Genomic DNA, 27623 nt, shown 5'->3' with positions numbered 1-27623 from the left:
CGCCTAGCCAAAGGAAAAGTTAACAAATGGTGGACTTACATTAATTGACCTAACCCATGAAATCAGCACAATAGCATGTATTGAAATCACATCATTTTCAGGTTGTATTTTCCTCCGGGGTAAAAAGTCTTGCACCTCCTTATATTTTTCTGATACAACTCTCATATTAATTGAAATGTGCCAAATTCTATTTCTTAAGCTTTGGAAAGTTTTTAATTTAAGTTCATTCTCTGAATCGGGTCTTCCATTAAGTCAGGATTGCATTAGCACCTTCATCTTTCCTTTGAGCATTTTCCAAGATAATACATGTATCTTATATTTGTCGAAATCAATATTATCGCTTCCTATTATCTTGGTGAAATAATTTTCTTCCATCCATGGTTATTTTCCTTGAATTGTGGCTCTAGCAATGTGTATAGGTATATCACTGTGATCTTAGTAAAATAATAAGATTCTCAATGCAAACATAAAGCAATTTATACATACTTATTACCAATAAAAGAACAAGAACTTTATTAGCATTAAAATTTTAATTAATAATTTCACCAAAAGGAAATTCCTCATCAATGCCACAATAAACATTCTTCTTTTACAACTTCAACTTTAAAAAAAATTCCAATGAGAAGTTCTAATGTAAGTCTAAGTACCTTGACCTCTCATCCAGTCTTCACTTACAGGCTGATGGCATGATCCATTGAAAGTGTAATGAAAAATCTGTAATGGGTCGTAATGATTTAACAAAAAATGTTGCTTTTGTACGTATCCTCTTTGATATTATTTTATGCTGGGATTGATGAAAAATTTAGTTACTTGTATCTATTTTGGGGACAGTAGAGTTTTGTTGTGATTAATGAAGAATAGAACCATGTTGCCTTTATAATATATGCACAGAAATTTGTAAAAATGCCAATTTTTTTGTCATTCAATATTTTGGGGAAAGATTATGAATTAAGAATTTTATTTGGAAGAAAAGATCATAGTTTCAAATTTCATTGTAGACACTTCAATTTATCAATACTGAACAGAATGGATTACTTTTGGCTTCCAAATACACGATATCTTTAATTGTACCAGGGCAAAATGAAGACTTTTAATGTATTGAATATTCAGTTCATTGAACATTTTGCTCACTAAGCACATTCTGAAACTTTTCCAGACAAGAGGAGATCTTGAAATCACCAGAAAAATTACTGCAACTGAAACTACGGAAATGGAGCACAAAGGAACCACTCAAGAGAGAATTGTGTCAGGACAAGTGGTATGTGTCATAGAGTTGGTTCCTAATTAAAGGACTCTACATAAAATTGAAATATTTTATTTTTATGTAGAGTAATGTTAATTTTCTGCCTCTTTAAGCGGCCTGCAAATGTCAGACTTTAATGCAGTCCTATTGGCTGAGGTTGTGCATATCAATTAATAAAGTGTATGCTTCCTCTAGTTTGGTGTGGTGGTTACCCTACAGTCAGATATCAGATAGTAAGGGTCACTCCAACTAGGTGGAGTGACCCTTAGCCTTTTGTTAATATATTTTATCTCAGGTTAGAATATGCAATTCTTAGTGAGCCCTTGATGCCACCAATTAGGTTGACAATGAGTGCAACTAACTTAATTGAATATTCTGGGTATGTCTACATCAGCACTTGGCATATGTTAATATTTGGCCTGTTTTTCCATCCAAAAGTTATAAACTGAAGAAACCTCATCTCAAACTCCTTACCCAGGTGCTACATCGTTTAGCCAGATATGGCTGCGCATGTAATCCTTGATATTCATTGGACATATATTAGTTCCTTTGTGATGTAGTTATTTCTTAATTATGCATTTTTTAATAATCATATATGGTCATCCTTGATTTCATTAGCCTAATTTTCTTCCCTTGTGTGAGGCACATATAAAATTGAATGGTGCTTGATTTCATTCCATATCTTTGTTGTGATCTAACTCCCATGTCGGAGATGGGCCAAACCATTTACCTATTAATGAAAATAAGAGTGTACGTGAAAAATCCTTTTAATTTAGAATGCAGAAAATAATATGGACCTAAAAATGATCCCTGTCCAAACCTAATCCAGGTACTCATGAACCCATTGAGAGACAGTTGTGCTTCTTTTTTCTTAGATCCTTCATTAATTCTGCTGAAGTGATGCCTTTTCAAAGAAAGTAATACTTATTTGGACTGCCTGTTCACCTCAACTGAAGAGAATTTTATATCTGTCTAATTTTCCTGAATCTATGTTACAATAATTCTATATTTAAGTATATCCTAGTATCTTAATCATTAATCCCTCTCATGTATATTATCTACCTATATTAGATGTCTTTATCTATTTGTCAATAGATAATCTATTTCTTTATCAGCCCTGTCAGATAGTATAATAGCATCCTTTCTTTGTATATCTATAATTTCTGGTTCATCTCTTTTAGTAGATATTATTATCTCTTTTTTACTTCCTTGCAATCCATTCAATTTATGGTCCTCCCAATTTAAGGCCAACTTTTTAATTTCTTGTATGGCTAATTATTTATGTGTCGTAACTATCATTATTATTGCTTCATCCCATTTTGAGAGCTATGGAGTCTCCCTCACATGAACTTGCAAGATACCTGGCCAGACCCTTCACTTTTTTGCTCTCAATCATCCAAATTCTCTTTGCCAGATGACAGGTATTCTCTCAATGCATCTTGCAAATAAGTCACTTGCATTGGATATCAATTTTATGCCCATTATTAATATTGCTTTAGTATGATGAGGAATAATTGTAAAATACAAATATTACAACTTTCATGTATTTTATGTTTCTTCTTAGAAACCAACAAAACCACCATTTTTCACAAAGAAGATCCAGCCCTGCAGAGCATTCGAGCAGGAGCCTGCTCGTTTTGAAGTAGAATTCGATGGTGATCCAATACCTACTGTGAAATGGTTTAGGGAAGACTTCCCTATAAAAAGTTCTCCTGATTTCACTATTCACACCTTTGGTACAAAATCTGTTCTTCTGATCAGACAAGTAAGTTTTTATTCTAGCCTTAGATATTTTACTTCATCATGTACGAGTCTACGATGTACTTCATCATACTCGTATTTTATTTGGAAAGAATCACATTAGACCTTTGATCACTACAAATGCATGGTGAGACACTCACACTTACTTACACATTCAGTATATAAATAAACACTTTAATTTTACTTTCAGGTGTTCTCAGAAGATTCTGGAATTTTTGCTGTTGTTGCTGAAAATCGTGGTGGCACTGCTAAATGTAGCGCTAATCTTGTTGTAGAGGAAAGGAGGAGACCTGGGCGAGGTGGTGTTATCCCACCAAGCTTCTTATCCACTATTCAAGGGGCAACTGTAAATGCTGGTCAACTAGCTCGCTTTGATGCTAGGATAACTGGAACCAGGCCTCTGGATGTTTATTGGCTCAAGGTGTGTAGTGATTCATAGAATTATTATTGGAAGTGGGAACTCTTAGTAGAGTCTCTCAGCCTGTGAAATCCTTATCATATGATCCTATTTCTCAATTGGTGAGGTATGATTCTTATAGTTTTAGCTTTGAAGCGTTTTCCAACTTAATATATTTGATAAAGATATTACCTGATAGAAGTGTCGTAGTGACTTAAAATTGGGGAGATGTAGAAGATAATGATAAAGCAAGTTTTACATAATGACAAATTTCCGTAAGCTTCCCACAGTACTAGATTCAAGCATGATAAATTTGGAATGATGTAATATTTTTACAAAATAATTCACTGCGGACAATTAAATTCATTTAAAGAATAAGGTATGAAAATATTAGTGTAAGAAAAGGGTTTTAAGTGCATTGCAAAAGGCTCCACTGTTAAGTATGCCTGAACAAATTGAAATTTCATCCTCTTTAGTATTGTAACAGAACCATTAAGTTAACTCAGGGTAAACTTTTATCAGTACTGTCAGATAATGAATGATTTACTTATGTAATGAATACTCCTTCTTTTTCTGGAGAATATGACTGTATACAACTCAGATGATAAACAGTTACTGAATGTAAATCATATTTTGATGATAAATGCCATATTGGTTTATTTGCTGGCCACCTGTCTCTCAGCTAATTGCTGCTGTACCTATCAGCTAATTGAAAAAGCTATCTCAGTTAGCATCATAGTGTGATTAATTCTCTGGCATGATAATTTTATTGTATTTTATGGAGATATACTTTCTAATAAGTAAATATATGTGGATGTGATTCCAATTGTTTTGTTTCATTCTCCCGTAAGAAATATAGAAGTATTTGTCCCACCCTGAGAGTATAATTTTGACCAAAAATTATAATAGTTTTGATCAGTTTTACTTTTTTAATTACCGCAGAAGCTTTCTATGCACCCTCCGAGAAAAGTGCTTAACATTGTTAGAATAACTAAAATACATATTTCTTATGAAAAAATTAAATTATGCTTGCATAAATTTGTGCTAAGAGGATGTTTTTAAAGTCAGATTAATTATCAAGGTGTATGGTTTTATATGTTAAATGCCAAGTCTCTTACAATATGTAATCTTTGCAATGAGTTGTTATTGAAGTTAACTTTTATCTTTTTTTTAGAATGGCAAAAAGATAGCAAGTGACATGAGGTATAAGACGCTAGAAGAGGACAACATGTATACTCTTTTAGTCATTGAGGCATTCTCAGATGATGCTGGACGCTATGAATGTGTTGCCATCAACAGTGCTGGTGAAGCTCGGTGTGATGCAGATCTTTATATTCAAGCACCTGGATCACCAGCCATGACACCCAAGTCCAAGCAGCAGAAGCCTTCAGAAACTTCTTCACCAGGAGTTGAGAAAGCCCCAACAATTGTGGAGCCCTTGAAAGCACAATCAGTTAAAGAGGGACAAGCAGTGGCTTTCCGTTGCAAAATATCTGCAAAGCCAAGTATGTTTATTTTGGTGTTGTTTTTTAATATTCATAGTTGAGGGGCTAGTTGAATTAAATTTACTCTGGCACTGATTGAGTTTGGCTGATTTAATTTTGTAGCTGAACTGATCAGCACATTCATATTTTCGTTGATATTGAGATGTTTTGATTGTTTGAAGGCATTCAAATTAGATGTAAAAATTATACTCATTGCATTAGATCTGGCCAAGAAAAGTTATTTTTAAATCAGCATGAAGTTTCAATGAAATACATGATTGATTGACAGTTTCTTATGAAATAAAAATTATGGAATGATTTCAGGCTAGGTTGGAAATAAATAGTATAAGATCTTAGTGACCTAATTTAGTGGCACTAGCAATAAGAATCCTTTTTTAATTTACAGCCCCACAAATCAAATGGATGAAGGGAGACAAACCCATTAAACCATCCAAATATTTCCAAATGGCTAAGGATGGAGACACCTACACTCTTCGAATTAGTGAAGCTTTCCCTGAAGATGAGGGTACATACAAATGTGTTGCTTCAAACCCAGCTGGTTCAGTGACATTGTCAGCTCCACTTCAAGTTGTTGGTTAGTAAAGCTGTGGATCTAAGAAAAATTATTTGTTATTTATCAGAAAATAAATGGGCAGTCATTGGAAGTTGTCAACTCTATCCCCTAGAGTGGGCTATTTTCTAATTCTTAAATTCTTGGAACTTAATTGTGGAATTTGAGCCGTTTCCAGGAGTATTCCCAATGCTCTATTTGTTAACTTGGTGCAGTTCATTCCTTATAGGAGACGTTTTCTCTTTGAGCTTATCCTGGATACATTCTTTCAGATAGAAGTCAATGAAATTCTGTTTTTTTTCTTTTAGTCATCGTAAGAAATGCTTATAATTGTTATTAACATCCTGGGAAACAATATAGTAATACATATGTGGCTGAAACATATGCACAGTTTTCTGAACTGCATCAAAACAACAAGTTTTCTCAATTAGCCCAGAAAAACAGTTGTGAATAGTAAACAAATAATTGATAAAAAAATGTGAATTAGCTCTTAGAGTTTGCTGCCAGCTCTTTTTTTTATGAAGAAATGGGAAAAATAAAGACCTTGGAGCATAATGAAGTTGTGTGCACCCATTTGCATCAAGCTACAATAGCTTCAAGTCACAGAGTAACCCACTAAAACTGTGATTTTATTGAAAGGCATAAAAAAGCACTTCAGAGAAATTCACCTGCTCCTTGCACATTTGTCAAATTTTGTCTGGCATTTTTCAACTATTTGGTCATTAACACATCAGAGATATTTCCAGGCATCAAAAGTCACCTAATGCATTTGCACAGAAAGCTGAAGCTCTATTTGAAGCTGAGGAGATTATTGCAAACTATAGATCTGTTTAAATGCTAATTATGTACCATCTTAATAATAATTATGTGACATGTATTATATACTTTGGTAATTATGAATGTATACGAGACATAACAAAATAGATGATACATGTAAATGAACATGAAGGTGGCAATCTTGTCAGGTTGATACTCAAACTGTATAAATACATCACATATAAGAATATCAGGGTGATGGAATATCAGAAAAAGTGCTTACATATGTATACTTGGGTTTATTTGTCATGAGAAGTGAAAACTTGGTTGGTTACCTGCATTCTCATGCCGGGGAGCTCTATTGCCGAAGTTGCTTTGATTTGAGTCTGGAAATCCTTTGAATTTCATAAAATTATGATTATTATTATAATTAAAATGCACATATGCTGATAGACAATGTCAGGTTCCACTGAAGTCCCAAGTATGATCAAACTTGCCTTGGAAAAATAACATGACATCTCAAATCCAATCAAAATCAAAAAAGATAATAAAAAAAAGTCTGTCAGAAAACAAACAACACACTTAAAGGAAACTTTCAAACACCCATCTATTACACAAAACAAGAAAATCCCCATCTCATTAACTTCGGTTTTCCAATCAACAAGAAAAATCAAAATTAAGCTGTTACGTACAATTTTACATGACACATCAGTCAAATTATTACATAAATTGTTTACATCTTTTATTAAAAATATATACCCTGTTAAGAAAGGAATTGAATAGTTTTGGAGGTAAACTGTTCTAATCAGCAATTGTTTTAGTAAGAAATGAAATTTTTTTATATTGTTTCTTTGTGCCTGGTATTTTACCTTGGATTTGTGATCATTCCACTCTATTAAAATTGGACCGCCTCTTTCCTTAGTTCTGCCCGAGCTTTCTCTCCCTTCAGAATGCAGAACATTCCACAAAGTCTGCTTATTTTTCTTCTACTTTGTGAAGGTTCCCATCGCAATGTTTTTAACATTTCAGTCACGCTCTGCATACTCCTATGCTTTCCCAGTACATATCTGGCAGCTTTTCTTTGTACCTTCATGGTGGGTTGAGAAAGTGAGAGTTAATAAAATCGTATAATAGTCAATACCAGAGGGTAAAAGTGTGGCTTTTAAGTTTTGAAATGTCATGAGACACATTTCAAAGTGTGATCTTCCATGTTAGGAATGAAATTCTTAAATTTCCCCTGGGTCCAATGTCCATTTGCCTCTTGAGGTTCACACAAAGCATTAAGTAATGAATATAACATAGATATGAACCTTCTCTACCTTTTCTTTTGTCAGCTTTACTTAATAGAGTAACTATGTGTATCACCCCTGGAAAAGTAAATGACACGAAAACCATCAATATCTATTTACTCTGAAAGTAGAGATTTGATGTATGTTCATATATGGTCCAAAGAATTGAGTCTGTGAGGAGCTAGACATGTTTTCCAGACAATCTGGTATTAGTAGTGGTGGGTTAGAAGCCATTAACTAGTTTCAGTGAAAAATTGTTATCAAATGATCAATAAAGATACATCTCCACAAACCTGGTGAACATTAATATTCAGGGTACCACATGCTCAAGTCTTTTCTTGATGCAGATTTCAGACTCCGAATCCTAATTCATCTGGCCAAAAGCCTACGAGTTGCAGTTTTCTTTGATTTTTATTATCAATTTGACCTTTTGCTTCAGAATACATTTATGATAGTTAAAAATGACTGGAAGTAATCATTTTCTTTGGTGTATCATTGACCAAATAATACATTAATAGCCTGTATATAAAATGCTGAGTGTGTGAGTCATATATGAACTTCTCTGCCATGACTTTTTATAGTATTAAAGTTTAAGGGGACAATGTATGCAACCCATAATGACTGTTAATTCATTTTCTTAATGGATAGAATTAAAAAAAAGAACAGTAATATATCTTCAATACAATAAAATGCATTTTTATTTTAAAGCTCCAGAAGTCCAGGAAGTTGTACCAACAATTGCACCATTGGCTGATGTAACTGTGCCTGAGGGCAACCCTGCCCAATTTCGAACTCAGGTTTCAGGCAAACCATCGCCTAAAGTGCAATGGTTTAGGGAAGGTGACCTTATACCTCAATCAGCTGACTTTCAGGTAATCATTTTTTTATACTTGTAGAATATACTGGTGAATTTTCGAAATGAGCCCTGGAATAGTCAAGTGATGTAACATCAGTATTTTTCTAACTGAAGATAAATGAACTTTCATTTAATGGCATTTGAGAGCATTCTAAATAAGCAGTTGGTAATAATCCATATCATCAGAGAACTCAAAAATAGATGAAAGAATTCACTATAGATTAAACCAATATTATAAATATTAAAAGGAAAACCTACAATATATCATTTTAACTTGATTTATTTATTCTGTTTTCCTGACTTACGCACTTGAATGCCCAAAGGCTCAAAACTAATAATGATGTAATCATATAATGTATAGCAAAATAATTAAAGAGTCACATAAAACTACTAACAAACTTGTTTAGCTTAAGTTGTAATTCTGGCATTTTTATGCTGGTTTTTGTCTTTAACCCTTGTATCATTCTAGTTTCTAATACTCTACCTCTCCCCAAAATAGTGCTGTAATGGAGTTTCTTTTTACAATATTTATCTTGTTCTTGTTGGTTTAATTTTTTTCCTTCCAGTTTTTTATCATACTAATAATAAGTTATTATTAAAGTTCTCATCTTTCTCTTGAAAGTATTCCAGTTTTGATTAATTTTGCATTTTGGAAACTATATTTATGTTCATATATCAGCTTAGGGGGTTAGATATATCATATTTGGGTGAAATTAATTATTTTAATCATCACTTGTTATTAGGAGAAGCAATTAATCTTCATGATATGTATGGTAGAATCGGGTAAATTTCATTAAGTCAGCCATTTTTATAGTTTGTGTTTTAGTAAGTGGCCCCTAGAATAAAGTGTATTATAAGCAATCTACGTTTAACTATGGGTACATTTATATTATTTTTAAATACAGTTTTGACTGTTTGTAATTTCAAAATATAGATAGCTTTAATGTGTAATCCAAAATCAAGGATGAGAAAAATGTAAAATTTATTTGTAATAATAATCAATTTTGGTGAAAGTATTAAGTTAGCATGCAGCAGGTAATATATTTATTACATTACAGTTTTTGCAAATTTATGTAGTTTCATTTAAAATTACCGTCCTGATTTATTTTTAAGATATTTTGAAGTTAGGTTATGTATGTAATACCTTTATTTCAAAATGAATGTCTGCTTATGAAAGTAAGTACAGGGTGCGGCAACATAACTTCCCTTTTTCAAATGCAAAATGCTTTCAAACAAGGAAGTTATGTTGCTGCACCCTGTTTATAACCAACTGCTTATCATAGTTACACTTAAAACAATTTCACCCAGTTTCTATGCATTACAGTGGCAAAATATTGTAGTGGTCATAGAAATTGAATCACTCAGTCAGAGTTCTAAGACTTTGTTTTGAATGCTTTAATGGAGGGTTTCATTGTTTCCAGATGTTTCACCTAACAATAAATGATATTTTGTGCATTGATGGGTGTGTAAAAAAACCTACCTGAGCACTTGGCTGCTGAAAGTTGCCCTTAGCGGCTGGTATGTGTATCGTGGACTCTGGGTTATGCTGTACCCTCCTCTCCCAAAAATCTCTCAGATCTTTCCCCCTCACTCACTTGGGCACTCATGGAAGGCTAATTTACATGATTCAAGTCAAGGCATCCTAATTTTGCCTGTCATTTAGGCTATGTTTTCTTTATCATTAAAGTTTATAATTTTTTGTCTTATTTGATTTAGCCATCATCATTTCTTAGCACCTCTTCCCCAACACATTGGCTTGCAAAAGTACTTGTTAGGCCACTGAGAATAAGGAATACTCCCAAAATCTTTATCCAAACTCCTGTTTTAATTGTATCAATAGTGAATTTTATGTTGCCGACTCCCTTGCTGTATGTACCCCCCTAGTTAATTTAATTCTCAGGAGGTCTTGCAATAATCTGTGTACATTCAGGCTGATGGTCTTCATTTGCATTCTTCTTACCAGGAGTTACTTACGAGGCTATCTTTTTATGTCAAAACCAGATGTCTGATGGGATTTCAATGTAGCTCACTGTTCATTTTCCTGCATTTTGTCTACCATAGCCTATTCAAGATGTTTTCTCTTAAAGGCAGGAGTCAAATACTGTGGGCCTTTAAGCCTCATGAAGAATCCAGCATCTTAAAATGGTGTAATTTCGAAAACCATTAATGCAAAATAGTGCATTGGTATGATTTTCTCACTGAGAGATTTTCCAATTTTTTCCTGATGAACATGCTTGATGGCCAAAGATAAAAAAATTTATCATAAGCTGCAGTATCCATCTTTTAACCCTTTCTCTATGTACTGTCTGAGCACTTCTGCCGTATTTCCTTTTGATGAGTCTGCAAATGAAGATTTATGGTCAAAACATTTATAGAGTTCTGAGATCTTGATAGGATTCTATTACATAAAATGGCAACATTACATTTTCGAGAGGTGTTAGTTGGTTATGCTCAGTCATTGTGTCACTTTTCTGAGAGCTGCATACCAACTGTTGCTTCTTGAAATGAAGGAGCTTAAAAATGATACATTTGGATGTCCCAGTATTGTGTTATGATCATCTCTGAATGAAAGCTTCTGTATTCATCAATGTAAATACCATTGCCTTTCCCTTGGAATTTCATATGGGTATCGCAGTCACCAGCAATGGACATTGCATTACTTGTACTGATCATGTTTAACTTTTGGGTAATATGCTTAAATGCTAACTCAAATGCATTGCATATCATCTCAGGCATATTTTATTGAAACTACATATAGTGTCAAAACACCTGCAAAGCCTGTTGTTGGGGAAAAGTGGCATTATTAATTCTCTCATGCACACAAATCACCATAAATCTCAGAGCACAAAATCATGTCAAAATTATACCATCACTGCTAAAACATGAGAGGAGAAGAAAGTTATGTTCCTGCTACTGGTATGCATTAAATTAGTGTTAATTATTGTGGCAAAGTAATGGAGAGAAACAATAAAGATGAGACATTGTTGTTCTCATAAGCCCTCATTCAGCAACAAAGTAGTGCATAACACCATTTTTGAGAATGGAAATTTTCTTCTTGCCCTAATTCTAAACTGGATGGTTTAGTTCTTTGCTTTCAGAATAATTATAATATTATGGTGCATAGTTTTTTTATGATTACTTTGCTTGCTGCTGTGATGCTTAGTAATAAGAAAAGTTCCCCACTGCTCTAAATCTGTGAAGCATATTTTATTTACCCAAATCCATCCCATAGAAATTCATGCTCTGTTTTAACACGGACATTATAAGATTAGGCTTATGGCTCTTTGATAGGTGATGATTGGCCATAAATATTTAATAATTAGAGGTAGATTTTTATTTTCTGTAAAATGTTGACCTTCGTTGGGTTGAATAGTGACAAGAAGTATTTATCTAAAGATGTCATGTCACCAACACTTATGAATATCTCCTACACTTTTAATGTTTTCTGATAGAGGCTGAATTCTTTGTATTGTTAATTATTGGCATACTTTATATTCGGTTTTGCATATAAATTAAATCTGCAGTCAACTCACGCAAATGATGTTGCAAAAGAGTTCACCAGGCCAAAGCCATACGTTTTCATTAATTGAATTAAATAATAATCCTTACTAATGTTTAACTTGGATAATACCTTATGAGCTGTATAAAATATTCAGTTTAGTTTATCATCCATGATTATATTTTGTTGACTCATTATAATGTTGGGTTCTTTTTTTGTTGAGATAATTCTCTGGCCAAGAAAGAATTACTACCATTGAGCACTTTTAAACTGAGTAGTGACCTTCTTTAGTCAGTAGGCTGCATCTGATGAGTAATTTGACATAGTTCTTGCATGTAATTTGTGATAATTGATATGTGATAATGCATTCAATCATACCTAAAGGTGATATGGGATCAAATATGGCATATTTGTTTTACAACTCTGCTGAATGAACCATATGTGAACATACTTTCAGAAGGCTTACTCTTCAAATTGAACAAATTTGTATTTCTCAAAAATGATTTCTTTGTATCCAGTGTCATCACAATTAAATGATGAATCCAGCTGTACCACAATGAATATTTTCATGGAATCCATAGTTATTGTTCAACTTGAAACCATTAAGGCATACTTTGTTTTCATATTTAACATGTGGATACCATATCACATGCTCAAAGAACCACTGTTTTTTGCCTAGTACATATCAATTTGGCATTTCATGTAGCTGATAAATCAGCTGAATGGTGCCCAATCAAGGTTTCTGATTTCAATGATTAAGTTCTTGGTCATTAAGTATGTGACTCTGGTTATGGAGAGCTCTGTCTAGAAATGGTGCTAGTAAAAATTATTTCTATCCAAGCTAGTTGATCAATTTGGTTACATATTCTTGGAGATGAAGCTGCCAACATAAATGCTTGATTGCCAGCAGTAACTTCAGTAATATGTGTCAAGACAACCTGGCAAACATTTAAAGATTCTGTTTTCTGTAAGATTTTTCTGAGAAACTATTCCAGCCATGAGCTTGTACATTTTCCTTTCATCATAGTCTCTACCACCAGTAGTAAATGTATGCCATATTCATTGAGCAAAGACCTTGCTGTTTCCAGTATTCAATTAATTTTTGGCTTCAGCAGTACTTGTCGCCCACCAAATCTTCTACTGAATTGCCTTTGTGTTTTCATAAAGAGTCAGTATTGTACATACAAATTTTTAATGTATTTTGAAAGTCAAAAGTCTCATTCTTCTTGTCTTTGGCAAAGTATAATAGTCATTCTGAGCTTGTTATCACATAACCCATGGTGTCTGCCATTCATTTCTACTGTGGTTTCTGTATTTTTGTGATATAATTTTTAGTTTTGTCCTTTGGTCATCTACATTTGAAGATTTCAGGCTTCATATCAATAATAATACATTTTATTACCCAAAGATCATGTTACAAAATTATCAGGTGGGTGGTTTATTTAGTACATCATATAAGGCAATAAGAATGATAGGTTCAATGCAACTGAAATGAGACTTTCCTAACCATTGTTGGCAGTCTTATTGAGATGTACCATTTTTTCCAGGAAATCTATGTTCCTCTAAGGGAGAGTCCACTGTTGATAACTTTTGATTACAAAGAATTTCTTGTCAGGATGGTTTACTTCTTTGATATTCTTTATAATTTGTATTCATGTATACTTCTGGTACACAGCAGCAGCAAGCATATTATTATGTGCCAAATGTCACAATGAGACAACCTTGTCACATCTGAGATTGCAGTCGATAATATTTACCACATAACTAAATTTTGCCAAAGCTTAAAACTTTTCTGGGAATATGGAACACCCTGGAAAGCTGTAAATATTTCTTGCAAAACCTGGAAAACTCAGTGATTTTTTTATTAATTAGATGGCTGATGCTATACGTTACCTCTATTATGCTATGCTATGCATTACCTACATGAAATAAAAAAAATCCATGAGGAGCGTTGACTGTTTTAAATTAAGTAATTTTCAGTTTAATGTTAAATTTCGGCCTTGGTTCATAATAAATCACTGGTAAAAAAAGTATAAATACCTAAATATGTGCTTGCTAGAAGTGCTAAAATGCAAGAAATGTGAAAGAAATGGCCATTGAATGACAATGACTTAACATGATTAAAACTCTTAAAATTATTTTAGCAGAGTATTTTTGAATATTACTCCATTCTTCAATAAGCAACATAAAAAACCGTAAACACAGGTATCAACCCGAAGGTCAGTTTGACAGGTTATGGTAGAGTTCACCCAATACCTAGCCCATTGGTATGTGAAATTCACACATCAGAGTAGGGGGGCCAGATATTTTACCTGTGCTAATTATGGTTTCCCAGGAAGTTTGGGTACCCGAAAAATCTCACAGCTTGGGTGAAGCTGAGGGTACCCTGAGGTGTTCCTGGTAATCAAACCTAGACACTCCGGTCAGTAGTCCGATGCTTTACCCCTAGAGTATCAAATCACCTAAAAGCAATGTATGCATTAGAATCAGAATGCAATGAGCTTGAAATGTCCAGGTGAGGTTTCCCAATCCCTCAAGATAATGTTTATTAAGGGAAATTGACGATTCCCATGCTTCCTTTTACTCTTAGAAGGTCATTGCTTAAAACAGCATGGTGGAAACATAAATACCATGATGAGATTTATATTTAACTAAGCTATGGAAATTATTTGAGTTATTTTAATTTTATTTGTGGATATTGACAATATTTCCATCATGAACAGTTTATATTTTTGCAAGTTATAAGCAATAATATTTGATTTTTCTTGAGTGAAATTTTCTCTTGAGGGAATGGATGATATTCCTACAACAGTTGATTTAGGTGTTAATTTTGTATGCCTGAGAAATATGGTCACAGAAAAGTAATGCACTCTCTGTTTTTTTTGTTAAAATGGAAAACTGCTGGTCACGGTGCTCACTGGAACTTTGACCATCAATAATGATAAAGTTATGAACGCAGTTATTTATAGAAGGAAATGTAGTTCCTAAAATATCATCCTCTAAATTAAAATAAGAGTCAAATGTTCTGTGATTATCTGTCTAAAACTTCTTTTGGCATGTATGTAAATTGTAAATGTAAGTCATGTTTATTGAGTACTATTATTTTCTCTTTATTCAAACGAACACCAGTCTGTAAATATTAAGTTTATTTAAGAAATTGCAAAATGATGATAAGGATAGTTACAAAATGCAATGAAAAAGTTCAGTATAAGTATGTATATCGAGCAATGGAATTGCTGAAGAATTGTTACAGAGGTGGTACTAATCTGTGATGTCAACTACTATGGAAGGTTGGGTTTGCTGGAATCCATGCTTTCTTTGGGTAGTACACACCTGAGTTACAATTGTTGCAATATTATTGCATGGTAGGTGGCCAATTATGAGAACTTAGGAAGGAAGTAGAAAATATTGAGTTCCTAATACATAATCTAAATGACTAAGAATGATGTCATTCACTTTTGATGATGGACTTTCAGTCAGGTAATGGACCCAATGAATTTTCCTGGAAGAAATGTAAATTAAATTAACTGATAGAAAAAGAAACAAAATTGAAACCAAAATTGGATAGTGGTACTTTTATTGAATATGATTTGCTGTTGAAATACAAGTAATGTTTTCAGTAATACGGTCGAGTTTAGAATAAGATTAATAAAATTTGGTTTGATATTGGCATGAACCTGCATGTTTACCACTAATTACCACGTTGATCTGATGCAATAAGTAATCTTAATCACTTATTATTACAAAATAATTGATTGGAATGTAGAATAGGGAGCACACAAGGTGTCTGCTAAATCTTGAAATTATGGAATATTTTGAGCCTTGAAAAACTTGAACTTTTAATCCCAGAAAATTTTAGCCACCCTGAAAATTAAATGATGATTCATATTTGTGAAAGAAAATCTCTTTCTCTATTTTTTTCCCAAAGTTAAAATTTCCTCAACATATCTTTCTTTCAATTTTTACCTAGTCCATGCATTTTGGAATTTTCATGGATTTCTATATGCTATAAGCCTCTTATGTATTTCTTGCTGATATGAATTGACTAACCCCATTATTGCGTTGCAAGGAAAAGGATACACTGGAAATATAGCAAACTTAGCCTTGTTGCTCATGAATTAATCATTATTTCTATCTTATTGTATTTTTATAAAGTTTGGCAGGTACTATTATCATAGTATTTATTTTTTCTAGTTTCTTTGACTGTAATGCAAGTAAGTCATTGTTTGCAAAAATGGTTGTATTTTAGATGATTCATGAGGGAAATAATGCTGCCCTCCTAATCAAGAGTACTTTTGAGGAGGATTCTGGAGTGTTCACATGCAGAGCCACCAACTCAGCTGGAATGGTTGAAACCTCGGCAAACCTGATTGTGAAAAGTAAGGATTAAATTAGATGTGCTTTCACTTTTCAAGCTTATTCTGTATTGTGTACCTTCATCCTCCATACTCCAGGCTCAAAAGAGCTCTCCAAAGTTGCTACTTGTGTGATGTTCCTTTCTTTATTTTTGCCTGTTATGCTCATTTTCTCACTTTTTGTCATAGAAAACATTAAGAATGTGGGCAGATTAAACCCACTTGTAATCACCAGCAATAGGCACAATTTATGTATTCTCAATGAAAGGCCATTGTTGGTGTTTTACTGGAATGAGCCACTATGACTAAAATTCTGCCTACATTCTTTCATCACATTTACCATTATTTTTTATTGAGCCATATATGTATTATTTTTATTGTAATTAGGTAGTCTCTCTGGATAGTCAGTGGTATGGATTTTATAATTTTCAGCTTTTACTGAGCTGTTAGTTGAAAATAAGTGCCTTATAAGTCAGCATATTGCATATTAATTCCAAGCCTATAGCGTGCAAAAAGAAATGAGGTAAAATGTTTCTAAAATATATGTATATTACATTAATATTATGAGTATGCTCACCATAACTATTTTTCTTAAAGTCTAGTCAGATGGACAACTTGCAGCCTTTGTTTGTTTGTATACAATTTATATAGAAACAAACAAATGATTTTAAAAATTTACATGTGCAATATCAGTGACTTTTATGAAAGAATTCTAATTTAGGAAAAAATATTTGTGTTACCATTATGTGTTTACACTTCATAGACTTCTAATAAGCTTCATATGTCATAAAGGTTATGTTTGGTGAACTACCATGTAATTTATACCAGAAATCAATTTTTATCATGTAGCAATAAGCATTAACTCTTTGAATGAATCGCTTTTTGGAATATTTTAAGAACTGTATATTAAATGTCCAAAATAAAGTAGAAAAAATAAGAAGGCATTTTGAATGTGTTATGGATTCCTCATAGCTGAATTATTTGCAGTACAAACTATAGCATTTCAAGGTAGTTTGGAGCATAAATTTCCTCGTGTGTAGAATCATGTAGTGACATTTGTCAAATTTTTAGAGAACCCTTACTCATCTACGTACATGTTTGATATAATTTTTGTGTGTTTGATTTTCTCGAGTGAGTTTGCATTTACCCGTTTTGATGTTAACCAAAGTCATGTTTATTCCTTCATTGTGTTTCTTGCATTAAAGAGAAAAAATTGATTCTTTCATGAAATCAAGTTTGTTGCAAAATTTATTAGTGGCATCGCTTTGATGAGTATTGGCTTATAATGAGTGTATTTTAATTTAAAGAACAAATCGATCTTTATGGAGGTGTCTGATGAAATGTGGTTTGTTTTGAAAGTATTTTATTTCGTAGAAGTTGCTATTTTGGGTTAATTTGAGGGAGTAGAAATAGAGACTCAAGACTTTCAAATTTATGGCATAGCTATTTATTGTGATATTTTTTTAAGCGCTTACCAATTGGCAAGTCCTTGAATGGCAATATGAATCTAGCAAATTATTATCTTTATTGCAATTTCATTCATGCTCCTTTTAAAGTAGTCAATATTAGTTTGGAAAGGATACCAACTCAAGCAATAATATGACAACACCAAGTGAGTCTTCGCAAAGGCAAACAGCTGTACCCCATCCTTTTTTTTAATAAAATTTATCATCATTTTCTGAGGTGTTCATTTTGATTTTATTGACCTTTATTGAATGTTTTAATGGCTAAGAAAGTAGAGGTAAAAGGGGGAAGACATATTCATTGTCTGTATTCTATTCTCTTTACTCTGTAGGGTCTCATTTCCATTCTTCATTTCTTATACAATTGACGCTTCTGCCGAATCATTTATCCTGTTCCCCACCACCTTGATATGTCTCTAGGATAGTAGCCTCCTTGATATATGATGAAGATGGAGGAAAATCATTGCCTTCTTTGGAGAGGGGTAAGAGGACGGCTTGTAGAGGCATTCAATCTCTCCCACTATCTTGAGCCCAAAGCACCGCGACTCATTCCTTCAACCCACCTAATAGAATCCGCAAGGATGATATTCCTACAAGGAGGAGAAAGCTGAGCCAAGAAGGGGGGCTCCGTGGTAGGGGATTTTTCTCAGAGGGTTGGGGAGCAGAGATGAGCGGTAAAGATGGCGTCTATTTCTGTCCACCACACTCAGCTCCCTCATGCACGAACCCCTCTCCTACGAGGCTAAATTTGGAGATGCGACTTCTCCCCAACAGAGGATCAATATGATGTTACGATAAAACGTAACTATTTGTCGCTCCGTGTTGCATTTAACGAGGCTATCCCCATAGTTTTCGTAGTTCGCGCGTTTAAAAAATGTTTTACGCGTAAATCTGCCCTGCAGGATTACGACGCAAGGATATGCATAAAGAAATGGTGATTTAATTCTTATTCCAAAAATCTTAAGAGGTAGATAATCGATTACGGCTGCAGTGGTTTCTTAACGAAACCAAAACCGAACTCCCTTTACACAGAATTACCACCGAGTAACTTGGAGATTCGTCAGATCTTTTTATTTAGATGCGTGACCAATCTTTCTCGGCTCTTAAGTATGGGGGAATATTAAAACGTTTTTACTTTCGTTTCACGTTGTGTCGACTTCGTATTTGCAGTTTTAGGTTGGTGGCGGTGGTATTTATGACACCCTACTCATTTGAACGAGGTTACGGGAGCAAGGAGGATAGCAGAGTTCTTCTTTTGGCACAATGTTATGGAAATTGTGTAGGATACGATTCGTTGGAACTCAAGGATGCGGTGGGTATAAGTGGCGTGACGTATATAGAGGGTTTTGGGACTATTGTGCTAGTTCCATCTTAATATATTCACGGTCAACGTCGATGATGCCGGGATTTAGACAGTCATCACCCCAAGTTGATGTGTGACCCAATTTTGAGCCACCCAGTGAAATGTATACCTGCCCGATTCGCTTTTATTGAAAATATTTACCTTCAAGCGCTTTTACGAATTAATGTGCGACAGTATCCCAACCCCTTCACCTTAGAGCTACCCTATCCAAAATCCCCCCCAAGCGTTAGTCGAGAAATTATTTTGGGAGCGAGGTCGTTGTCGTTGGCTGGTCGCATTTTCAGATTTCTTTTTTGAAACTTTCCTCTCTTTCCATCGCCATAATTTAGGCTTGTGACTCGGCAAAGCGTTCTGAGTCAGCATTGAAGCATTTGTAGTTGCCAAGATGGGATGGAATGAGTATGTTTGTTGCACCGTTGGAGTATCTTTCTTACCTGTCTCGAAATAGTAATTTATGAGGAAACTTACCTCGGCCAGCTCGACGAACATCTTTACTTTACGCCATTACTTAAGTTGTAGATAGGATATTGAATCGGGGACAAGATACAGAGAAGTGAACTAACAGACGCTCCGACAAAGCATCCTTTCCACACCCGATCTCCATGGAAACTGTCTCTCCATTGTGACCAGTGGGGGCCAAGAATAGGAATTTTGAATCATCTTCGCCGCTCAAAGCTTAAGCACTCACCCCTCTAATCTCCGACCAAACACGAAGCCTCCACCTCATCCCTACCTTAGCCGTATATTCAACTGCTCTCATCTATCTTTTTCGTCGACGTCCCACCGACTCAGCGCTCTTTCTTTAGAAGATATTTTCGGCGAGTTTACCTATGGTGTAGCACACCTGTGATGGGCAGGGACATCCGCTCTTAGAGCTCTGAACGAATATTAGATCGCTTTTAGACTCCCTCAAGATGGAGAAGTGGAAGATGGAAGTGTAGGAGACATGCTTAAAAGGGGACGACAGCAGAGGGAGATAGTCTCAGAAATCGAGTGAAAGTTAAAGTCCTTCCCAATTTAAAATTACAACTCTCAAAAAGAAAGAAACGAAAAGGTTAACGAAATGGTTGCGTCGCCTCCCTCAACCTTAATTCATTGGAAGGTGCGGCTGCTACCGAAATCCCTGACCGTATTCATGACTGCCCAGTTCTGACTATTCGAGAAAGGCGTATCATTCAACAGAGAAACCAATCTGGACTTATACGGTAGTGGTCTTGATCGCTCTTCCCCTCATCTTGCGCGTAACCTCTTTTTCCTACCTTCTCCCTCTGTCTATCCATCTTTCCAAGTGGGACACACTCAACAATTTCTCCCCTCTCCGTCGCCTACCAATGGGAGTCACTTCTGTGAGTCACTGGCGTCTGAATCCTCTTGTTGTGTCATCGCAGAGAACCCTTTTCCTCGCTGATTTGGAATGCCGCCTGCGTGGGAGACCACCTTTCCCCTTATATTCTCTTCACCCCCCTATCTAGAACGAAAGAGAAGCAGTTGCAGCGTACTTTTATTTCTGTCTCTCTATCTCATTCTACATTCCCTTCTTTGTTTTCCGTACGTAGTGAGGTTGTCAGAAGGGTAAAGATACAAGATTATTTATGATTGGCCTTGAGTGTTGTCATACATATTATGCATGGCCTACTAGGAAATACGCCATCAGCTTCATGCCGTGAAGACGTAACCGTCTCCTTCACATAATTACGATTGAAACTGTTAAACGATTGCTTGCCCTTGGTCATCTGCCTTATTTTGATTTATTCGAGATCTTCTACTAAATCGCGTCATTACTTAACTATTCGGTATCTCCGTGCCGAGTGCTTTGGCCATACGACACACTGTCATATGTTAGTGTTGGTGAATGACTACTCTTTTTTTATTGAGGCAAGTCTAGTAAAATTTTAATGCTAGTTTTAGGAAATTTCAATGAACGATTAGTAGCACAGGTTTACAGTAATAATAATAAAGATCAGTGAATAGTTAAACCTCGAAAACAAAAATACTGCACATAAGGAAAGCAGCGAAATATTAATTTTTGAGCTTCATAAAAATTAACAAGATGGATCACATTTATAAAAGCACATGAAACATCCAGGCAAACTTTCTAGTTCTTTTTCTCACGAACACGGTAAACGTAAATGCCTATCACCAAATTGGAATTATTTTTCATAAGAATATATCATCAAGTCTCCAGTTCATTACTCTTCGCTAGGATTGTTTAACTCACAAGAAAGAACCTCTCCCGAGATCTTTTGCACCCGAACTTCACTGTCCACTTTTCACTTTTAACTCGATCAGTTGGGCCCCTCACTTTCTTTTGCAGAATCACGCTGTAACCTCGGCCCCTTTCGAAAACGAGAATATTTCTACCTAACATTGCGTCCTGTTCAAACCCGCCGCGCAAAGATCCATGGATATGGGATGGGGTCCTAACTGGAGAATTTCAAACATTTGGGAGGGAAAATCGGATAATAATGTACTTGTTAAAGAAAAAACACCAAAATAACACAGCTATAGATTCTAACTCAACGGCTTCGTTAAGGGGATCACTACAAGTTTTGGCACCGTATGATTTGACAGTAACGTCATGTGGGGGATATTCCATGTATCTTTGCGCGGCGCGCCTGATTCTCCCAACGTACACTCTGCACTAGAAATCACTGTTCACTGGGATCCACACAGACGCACATCACTATCCTGAGATCCGAAGAGAGCGACGAAATGAGTCCCATCTTGATGCCGAGGATGGCCCGTTCTTTTCCCTCCGGTGGCCGAATGCGAACACACGACCTGACTCCCGCTTGGAGGAATCCGTTCGTCTGCGTGCGGCACCAATTTTCCACTGCCTCCCAAGAATTCTCTCTCTCCTCCCTCTCTCCATTTTCCTCACCCTCCTGACCTCTTCATTTTGTCTCTCTCATCCCCCGCGGTTCCTAACCCGATCCCTCCCCCACCGGTGTTCCTCCGCCTCCCGAGGACCAATGAACAGGCTCCGGAAAGTGGAATGGGAGGGGATGACGACAGAACCAGTTCCTCCCCTCCTTGCCACCACCTCCCCCTACCTTTCTTGCCTGATCTCATCACCTACCTCCTCTCCCCCATCCAGTCCTCCTTTTCTCCCCCTTTCCACCGACGTTCACCTCCACGGTCCGCGGTAATCCTCTGTTCCATTCCACTTTAGCATTCTCCATATTTCATCTATGAAGGACACCTTTCTTCTGCTTGGACCACGTTTCCACCTCTTTTCATAGGGTTTCCTCACTCGTTAGCGTTAAATAATTCGTAGCGAGTGAATGAATGCGAACCGGTCTGTTGCATTCCTTTCTGAATAATTTCCCATTTTATGTCACCAGCCGTCGCCTACCTGTGAATGACTTGTCGCCAAAGAACTCTTGGGGCGACTTGTAGCATAGTGGCCAATGAATTCTAGGATAATATGGCAACAGCACTTCTTGTAACTCATCTAAGACGGGAACGGTTTTATAAAATCTATGTTATTTACTAATATAAGTGTGCGTAGTGCTCTGGTCATGCAGCAATAAAAATATATGCTTGTTTTCATAATGGCTATGCAAAATCAAAAAGTTATAAAGGTAGTTTTTTTGATTAGTTTACCCTAATTTGATTCCCTAATATTGTTTTGCATTTTTCAATTTTGTCGTTATTTTGCTGGGTCATGTATTTATAAGATAATTGTGGTTGCTAACACTAGATTCATTTGCAGGTGGACTGTTTAGATAATTGCGGTTAGTATATTTTCCCTAAGAACTACCCCTCTGGGAACTCTACGTTTTTATCCTTACGCCAAAGTTTACATATATTTTCATTTTTAAGTTCAGATGAAGCTTGGCTTCATTAGAAAAGTGGCCGTGTTGGCTACCCAAGGAACAATGGTGACTCATATGCAAAAAAACTTCATTTTAATTACTTCCTTATCGGATAATATTCACAAGAAAATTAATTCAGATAGCCGCATTCCGGTGCGTACAACAGTGAGATGAGGGCCAATTTATGACTTTTATCGGACGATGGTTCAGTTAGAAACTTGCAGATAAATTCATTCGGTCAATCAAACCCTAGAGTCGTACACGTGCAGTTACGTGGCAATGTTATTTCTTTCGGTGTTGGCCATCCTGTTAATTTTAAACGGTGTGTTCATCTGGACCATTTAAACTGTGTGTCATCTCATAACCATGGTGGTTCAATAATTGGAAATTAACTCCCTGGCACAACTTCGGGAGAAGTCATTTGTTGTGAATGTTCTTGTTTGTCGGATCCCTAATAGAGACTCTGCTGCTGTCCAAGATGTGAAAGTGGACGACGTGGGAGGCTGCCCATTATACCGTTAAAATATTCACGTATCCATTCACTGCTCAGTCTATTTTTATCTAGTGCAATGCACAGTACCTACGTGCTGCTAGTAATTGCTGTAATGCGATAATTAATTAAAATATATTTGAAACGAAGATTTGTTAATAACTCAAGACATGTGAGTTATGGAGTTATGTGCGTGTTTATGTCCCTTCTAATTCTCTGAGAAAATTTTGCTTTTCGGCCTCCAATCGTGATGACAACCACCTTACAAATGCTTTAAATCGTTCAAAATACATAGGCATCTCAAGTCTTAATCACATATACATGGATTTAGTAGTTTCATATTTAGTGGTGTCTAATTACTGCAGAATTTTTGATTTAAACTTGCTCTTATTTAGCAGTCCTTTGTTGTTGAAAAGGTAAAATTTCGGTCAATAGTCATTTTATTCGGGGCGTTTAGGGGGCTCAATGCTCTCAATAAAGTTTGATATGGGAAAGTTCGCCTCCTACGCTTCCACCCCATACCTGAGGTTCTTGAATCCATATGTTATACGAATACTGATACGGAATTAGTATTATCAGAGGCTCGAAGTGAGATTTTGTAATTTCCTGTAGCTGTGCTAAAGTTCATAGATGTTAGTTAATGAGATACGGGTATGCTTTTACTGTCAAATCGCGACTCTAGGGTTCGCAAGGTGACGCCATACCTACCAGGCTTTCGGTTTATAATTTATGTTTCCAGACAACTATGAATGACTGTATCTTATCCATTTAGTCTTTTACCTGATGACGGCAAGTCAGCTGAGGGATTGATTCTCCAGCGTTCCAGCGGGAATTTTTGTCTCCCAAAGCTACGTTTTCTATCCAGTTTTGAAGTAACGCTATTTGGCGTCGGGCAATATCCCTAACTCACATATAACGATCGACGAACTGCAAGTAAATATATTCGTTCTTGTCACTTGTAGGTCATCTGTTTTATTGCAGTAATCATATTCAATGGAATTATGCCGTAATAATGGGATTGATATAGTTTTAGAACAGTAAAATAAAGATAACGAGATATATGCTTACGTGTAAAACTTAATTACTGTAATTTCCTCAGTATCAGGATATTTTTAAATCCAGTAATATTGAAATTCTCTATTCAGTGTGTCAAATAATAATCTGATCATGAAAAATACTGAACTTTATGAGAATGTTTTGAGCCTCTTGACTCATAGTTCAAGAACTTCTGAGCCCTATCACAGTGTAAATGCGAAATGGCTTTATTGATAAAATTTACATGTGATCTCATACAGGTATCCCCATGATAAAGAACGTAAGAGGTCCTACCTATCCACCATATATTCATTTCAAATTATATGATTATGTTTGTAATGGTAATTTTTGTTTTTAATAGCCTTGAAACGTTTTTATTATTTTATAGTCATTTAATTAGTAGTCATAATTCAGTTTTTGTCTGAGGGTGGGCCAAGATATTTTAAGGAAACTCAACGGGAATATTTCTCGGACCCCTCACTATTCCTCTGAAAGTTGGAAATGAAATATTTTCCGTGCATCTCCAGTTCTCATGCAAAATGTTTGCTTCTAATCTTGTCATACCTTACCCTTTATTGCAATGGCATAATTGCACATTTTTATTAAAATATTAAACTCTGGGATTTTCTACTTTCCCTAATTGGGGTCTCTTTTAATGACTTACTCCGGTGTTATAATTCGAAGTTTTTAAGAAAGGAGTCTGTCTTCTCCTTGCCTTAATCCTTTAGCTGTAACCTGTTTACCTTACATGCACGGACATGGAGCCCTATCCACTGGCATATCTGAGCATTAGTGAAAAAATATCTAAGTAGTAGGGGATGTGAACTGAGACGAGGGTGCGCTCAAGCTTAGAGAGGGCGATGCCCGACTTCTTTTTTATGCTCAGTTTCACACACTCGGTAGTACCTACGCAGAGAGTGGGATGAAGAGCCGGGTGGAACTCCGCACGCGTGGCTAGAGAGCTAACGACCACTGTTGATGGTAGGAGAGCGACAGAAACCGCGTCTTTAGGTATTGCTAGTTATTAGTAGGCGCGGCATATTTTATTGGCAAGAGGAAAGTTGACGTCGAGGAAGGTTATTTGTGAGAACGAGTTAGTGGAAGTGAAGGAGACAAAGGAGGCTTTGAAGGGTGATCCTGTTTTTCACATAGGGAGGTAGGGAGTGGTACGTCAATCAAGCGGGAATCAACTCAAGCTGGAATTCTTTAGTTGCAGGGAGAAACAATAGCCGGCCTTAGGTTGTCAGGTTTACGTATTTTAAGAAGGACATATTAGTTAGGAGTGCTTGGATGGGGAGATATGGAGATGGAAGTAGCTGTGATGAATAAACCTTAAAAGAGGCCGTTATCATCGAGAAAATAAATAGCATATTTGGTATCAAGGCGAGAAAAATTTAAAATTTCATTAGTGCTTAAAATTCTTTGAATTCCTTTCAATGAATCTTCGGTAAATGAAAGTCGTGACATATGCATTTACCAAGCAACTAATGTTCAATGAATATAAATATAAATAAAGGAGATGATGATATTGGTGAGAGAAATTGTGGTGCCTCAGATCAAATGGCTTAGTGGCCTTTTATTTCAATTACGTAACGTAACCCTTTCCTACACACCATCCCACCAATTTGTGCTTTCATAATTTTCCGTGCACGGTAAAGTGACACTATATATATATATATATATATATATATATATATATATATATATACATATATATATGTATATACATATATGTATATATGTATATATATGTATGTATATATATGTATATATGTATATATATATGTATATATATGTATATACATATATATATATATAAATATAAATATATATATATATATATATATATAAATATATATATATATATATATATATATATATATATATATATACACCGTTTGGTGTTTACGTTCGTTAGCTCTATATAATTTCGAAAGAAATTTCACCCTCACGTAGCGATACACGTTTTTTCAGAATAATGCGACGTGTCTGAAGCACAAGAAAGAAGGGAACTAAAAAAAACTCCCTTGTTAGAATTTTCAGTAGTTCTCGCCTACTCCTTCAGTTTGATAGAGTGAAAAATGACACTAATTCATGTTTTGATGACTTGTATCTAGTTGCACTTTGATAGCCATTTATGTTGCTTCCAGTTTTTATCGTTGCAAGCAAACCGTTTTCACTCATCACTTTGTAAGAAATTAAAGAGTCAAATTCAAGATAAATGGTTTGCATTATGTGTCCAGTAATATGACGAATAAATAGTAGCGTATCATTGATCCTCTGGTTCTGTTAATCTGGTAAGAGCAGCATGGGCGATGAAGGCTAAACGCGCAGCTTTTTCCTCTTAGCGTTCCTTTGTGACTAACACGTTTACAGTTTCCTTAATGACCATCTTAATGACCTTAATGACCATGACGTCTCACGTCGTCGACCATCTCGAAGATTTTCGTAGCGAAAGGGGAATAGGTTGTTCACTGCTGCTCGCTGGTGGAACCCCTACTTCTTGGCCTCCCTTGGCCACTGGTCCGTTCATGGCAAACCAGCCATGACCACGAAAATGTTGCCTGTCGCCGTGGTATTTAGGATTCCCTATTTTAATTGTCAACTCGCCGACGTATTAAAATCCCTCAACGTTGTGCCGTTCAGCTTTTTATTTCGTTTTTCTAAGCGAAACTGAGTTAGCGGCGGGTAATACTGTAATTAGAAGATCACAAAAATCGCTCCACCCGACCACCGATACGAGAGCTGTCCCCTCCCCCACATTAGTCTCGTGATTCTTCCTCTTTTACTGATGTTAGGCTATTACTCTCGGGTCTGATTAAGAGCAGGCGGTCTCGGTCGAGGTAAAACGTCAGTTGAGAAATTCAAATGAAAGTTGGAAGCAGTAGTAGTAGTAGTATTTAGGGGAGGCGACCGACAGCTGAGGTCATTTGCACCATAGGGGATGGACAGGAAAGGATGAAGGGTGGAGAGAAACCTGGCGTCGGCATTAGCCTACTCTTTACGAAAGGCGCCAAGGGGTCCGCAGTTTAACGTCCCATCCGACGGACAGCGTACTCACTCAAAGTGCCCTCCACAAAGCACCTCAAGTAGGGATCGAGATACCTCTGAAAAATATTCAACACCGCCGGGATTTGAACCCGGGCCCTCTAGGTGGGAAGCCAGTACGTTAGCCCGCACACCATCTCAATCCCCTTGGAAGCAGTAATCATATTGTTGGGATCTCCAAAGGTTAAGATTATC

At 35.8% G+C, this 27623-nt stretch overlaps 1 protein-coding gene across 8 annotated transcripts in view; it reads left to right on the top strand.

Annotated features, from left to right (window-relative positions):
- sls (sallimus) overlaps positions 1 to 27623 on the top strand; it is a 249950-nt gene that overhangs the window by 103927 nt on the left and 118400 nt on the right. For all 8 annotated transcript variants that reach the window (XM_071587293.1, XM_071587296.1, XM_071587295.1 and 5 more), the window contains 7 exons: positions 1157 to 1258; positions 2808 to 3008; positions 3195 to 3425; positions 4576 to 4906; positions 5292 to 5480; positions 8210 to 8373; positions 16106 to 16235. In XM_071587293.1, the coding sequence (XP_071443394.1) occupies positions 1157 to 1258; positions 2808 to 3008; positions 3195 to 3425; positions 4576 to 4906; positions 5292 to 5480; positions 8210 to 8373; positions 16106 to 16235 (1348 nt within the window). The remainder of the gene's footprint in view (positions 1 to 1156; positions 1259 to 2807; positions 3009 to 3194; positions 3426 to 4575; positions 4907 to 5291; positions 5481 to 8209; positions 8374 to 16105; positions 16236 to 27623) is intronic.

Source organism: Hetaerina americana, unplaced genomic scaffold, assembly GCF_022747635.1.
Source record: "Hetaerina americana unplaced genomic scaffold, ioHetAmer1.1.p SCAF_3, whole genome shotgun sequence".
In the NCBI taxonomy this organism is placed as follows: Eukaryota; Metazoa; Arthropoda; class Insecta; order Odonata; family Calopterygidae; genus Hetaerina; species Hetaerina americana.
Note: the sequence above shows the minus strand (reverse complement) of the source record. Positions and strands in the feature narration are given on the sequence as shown.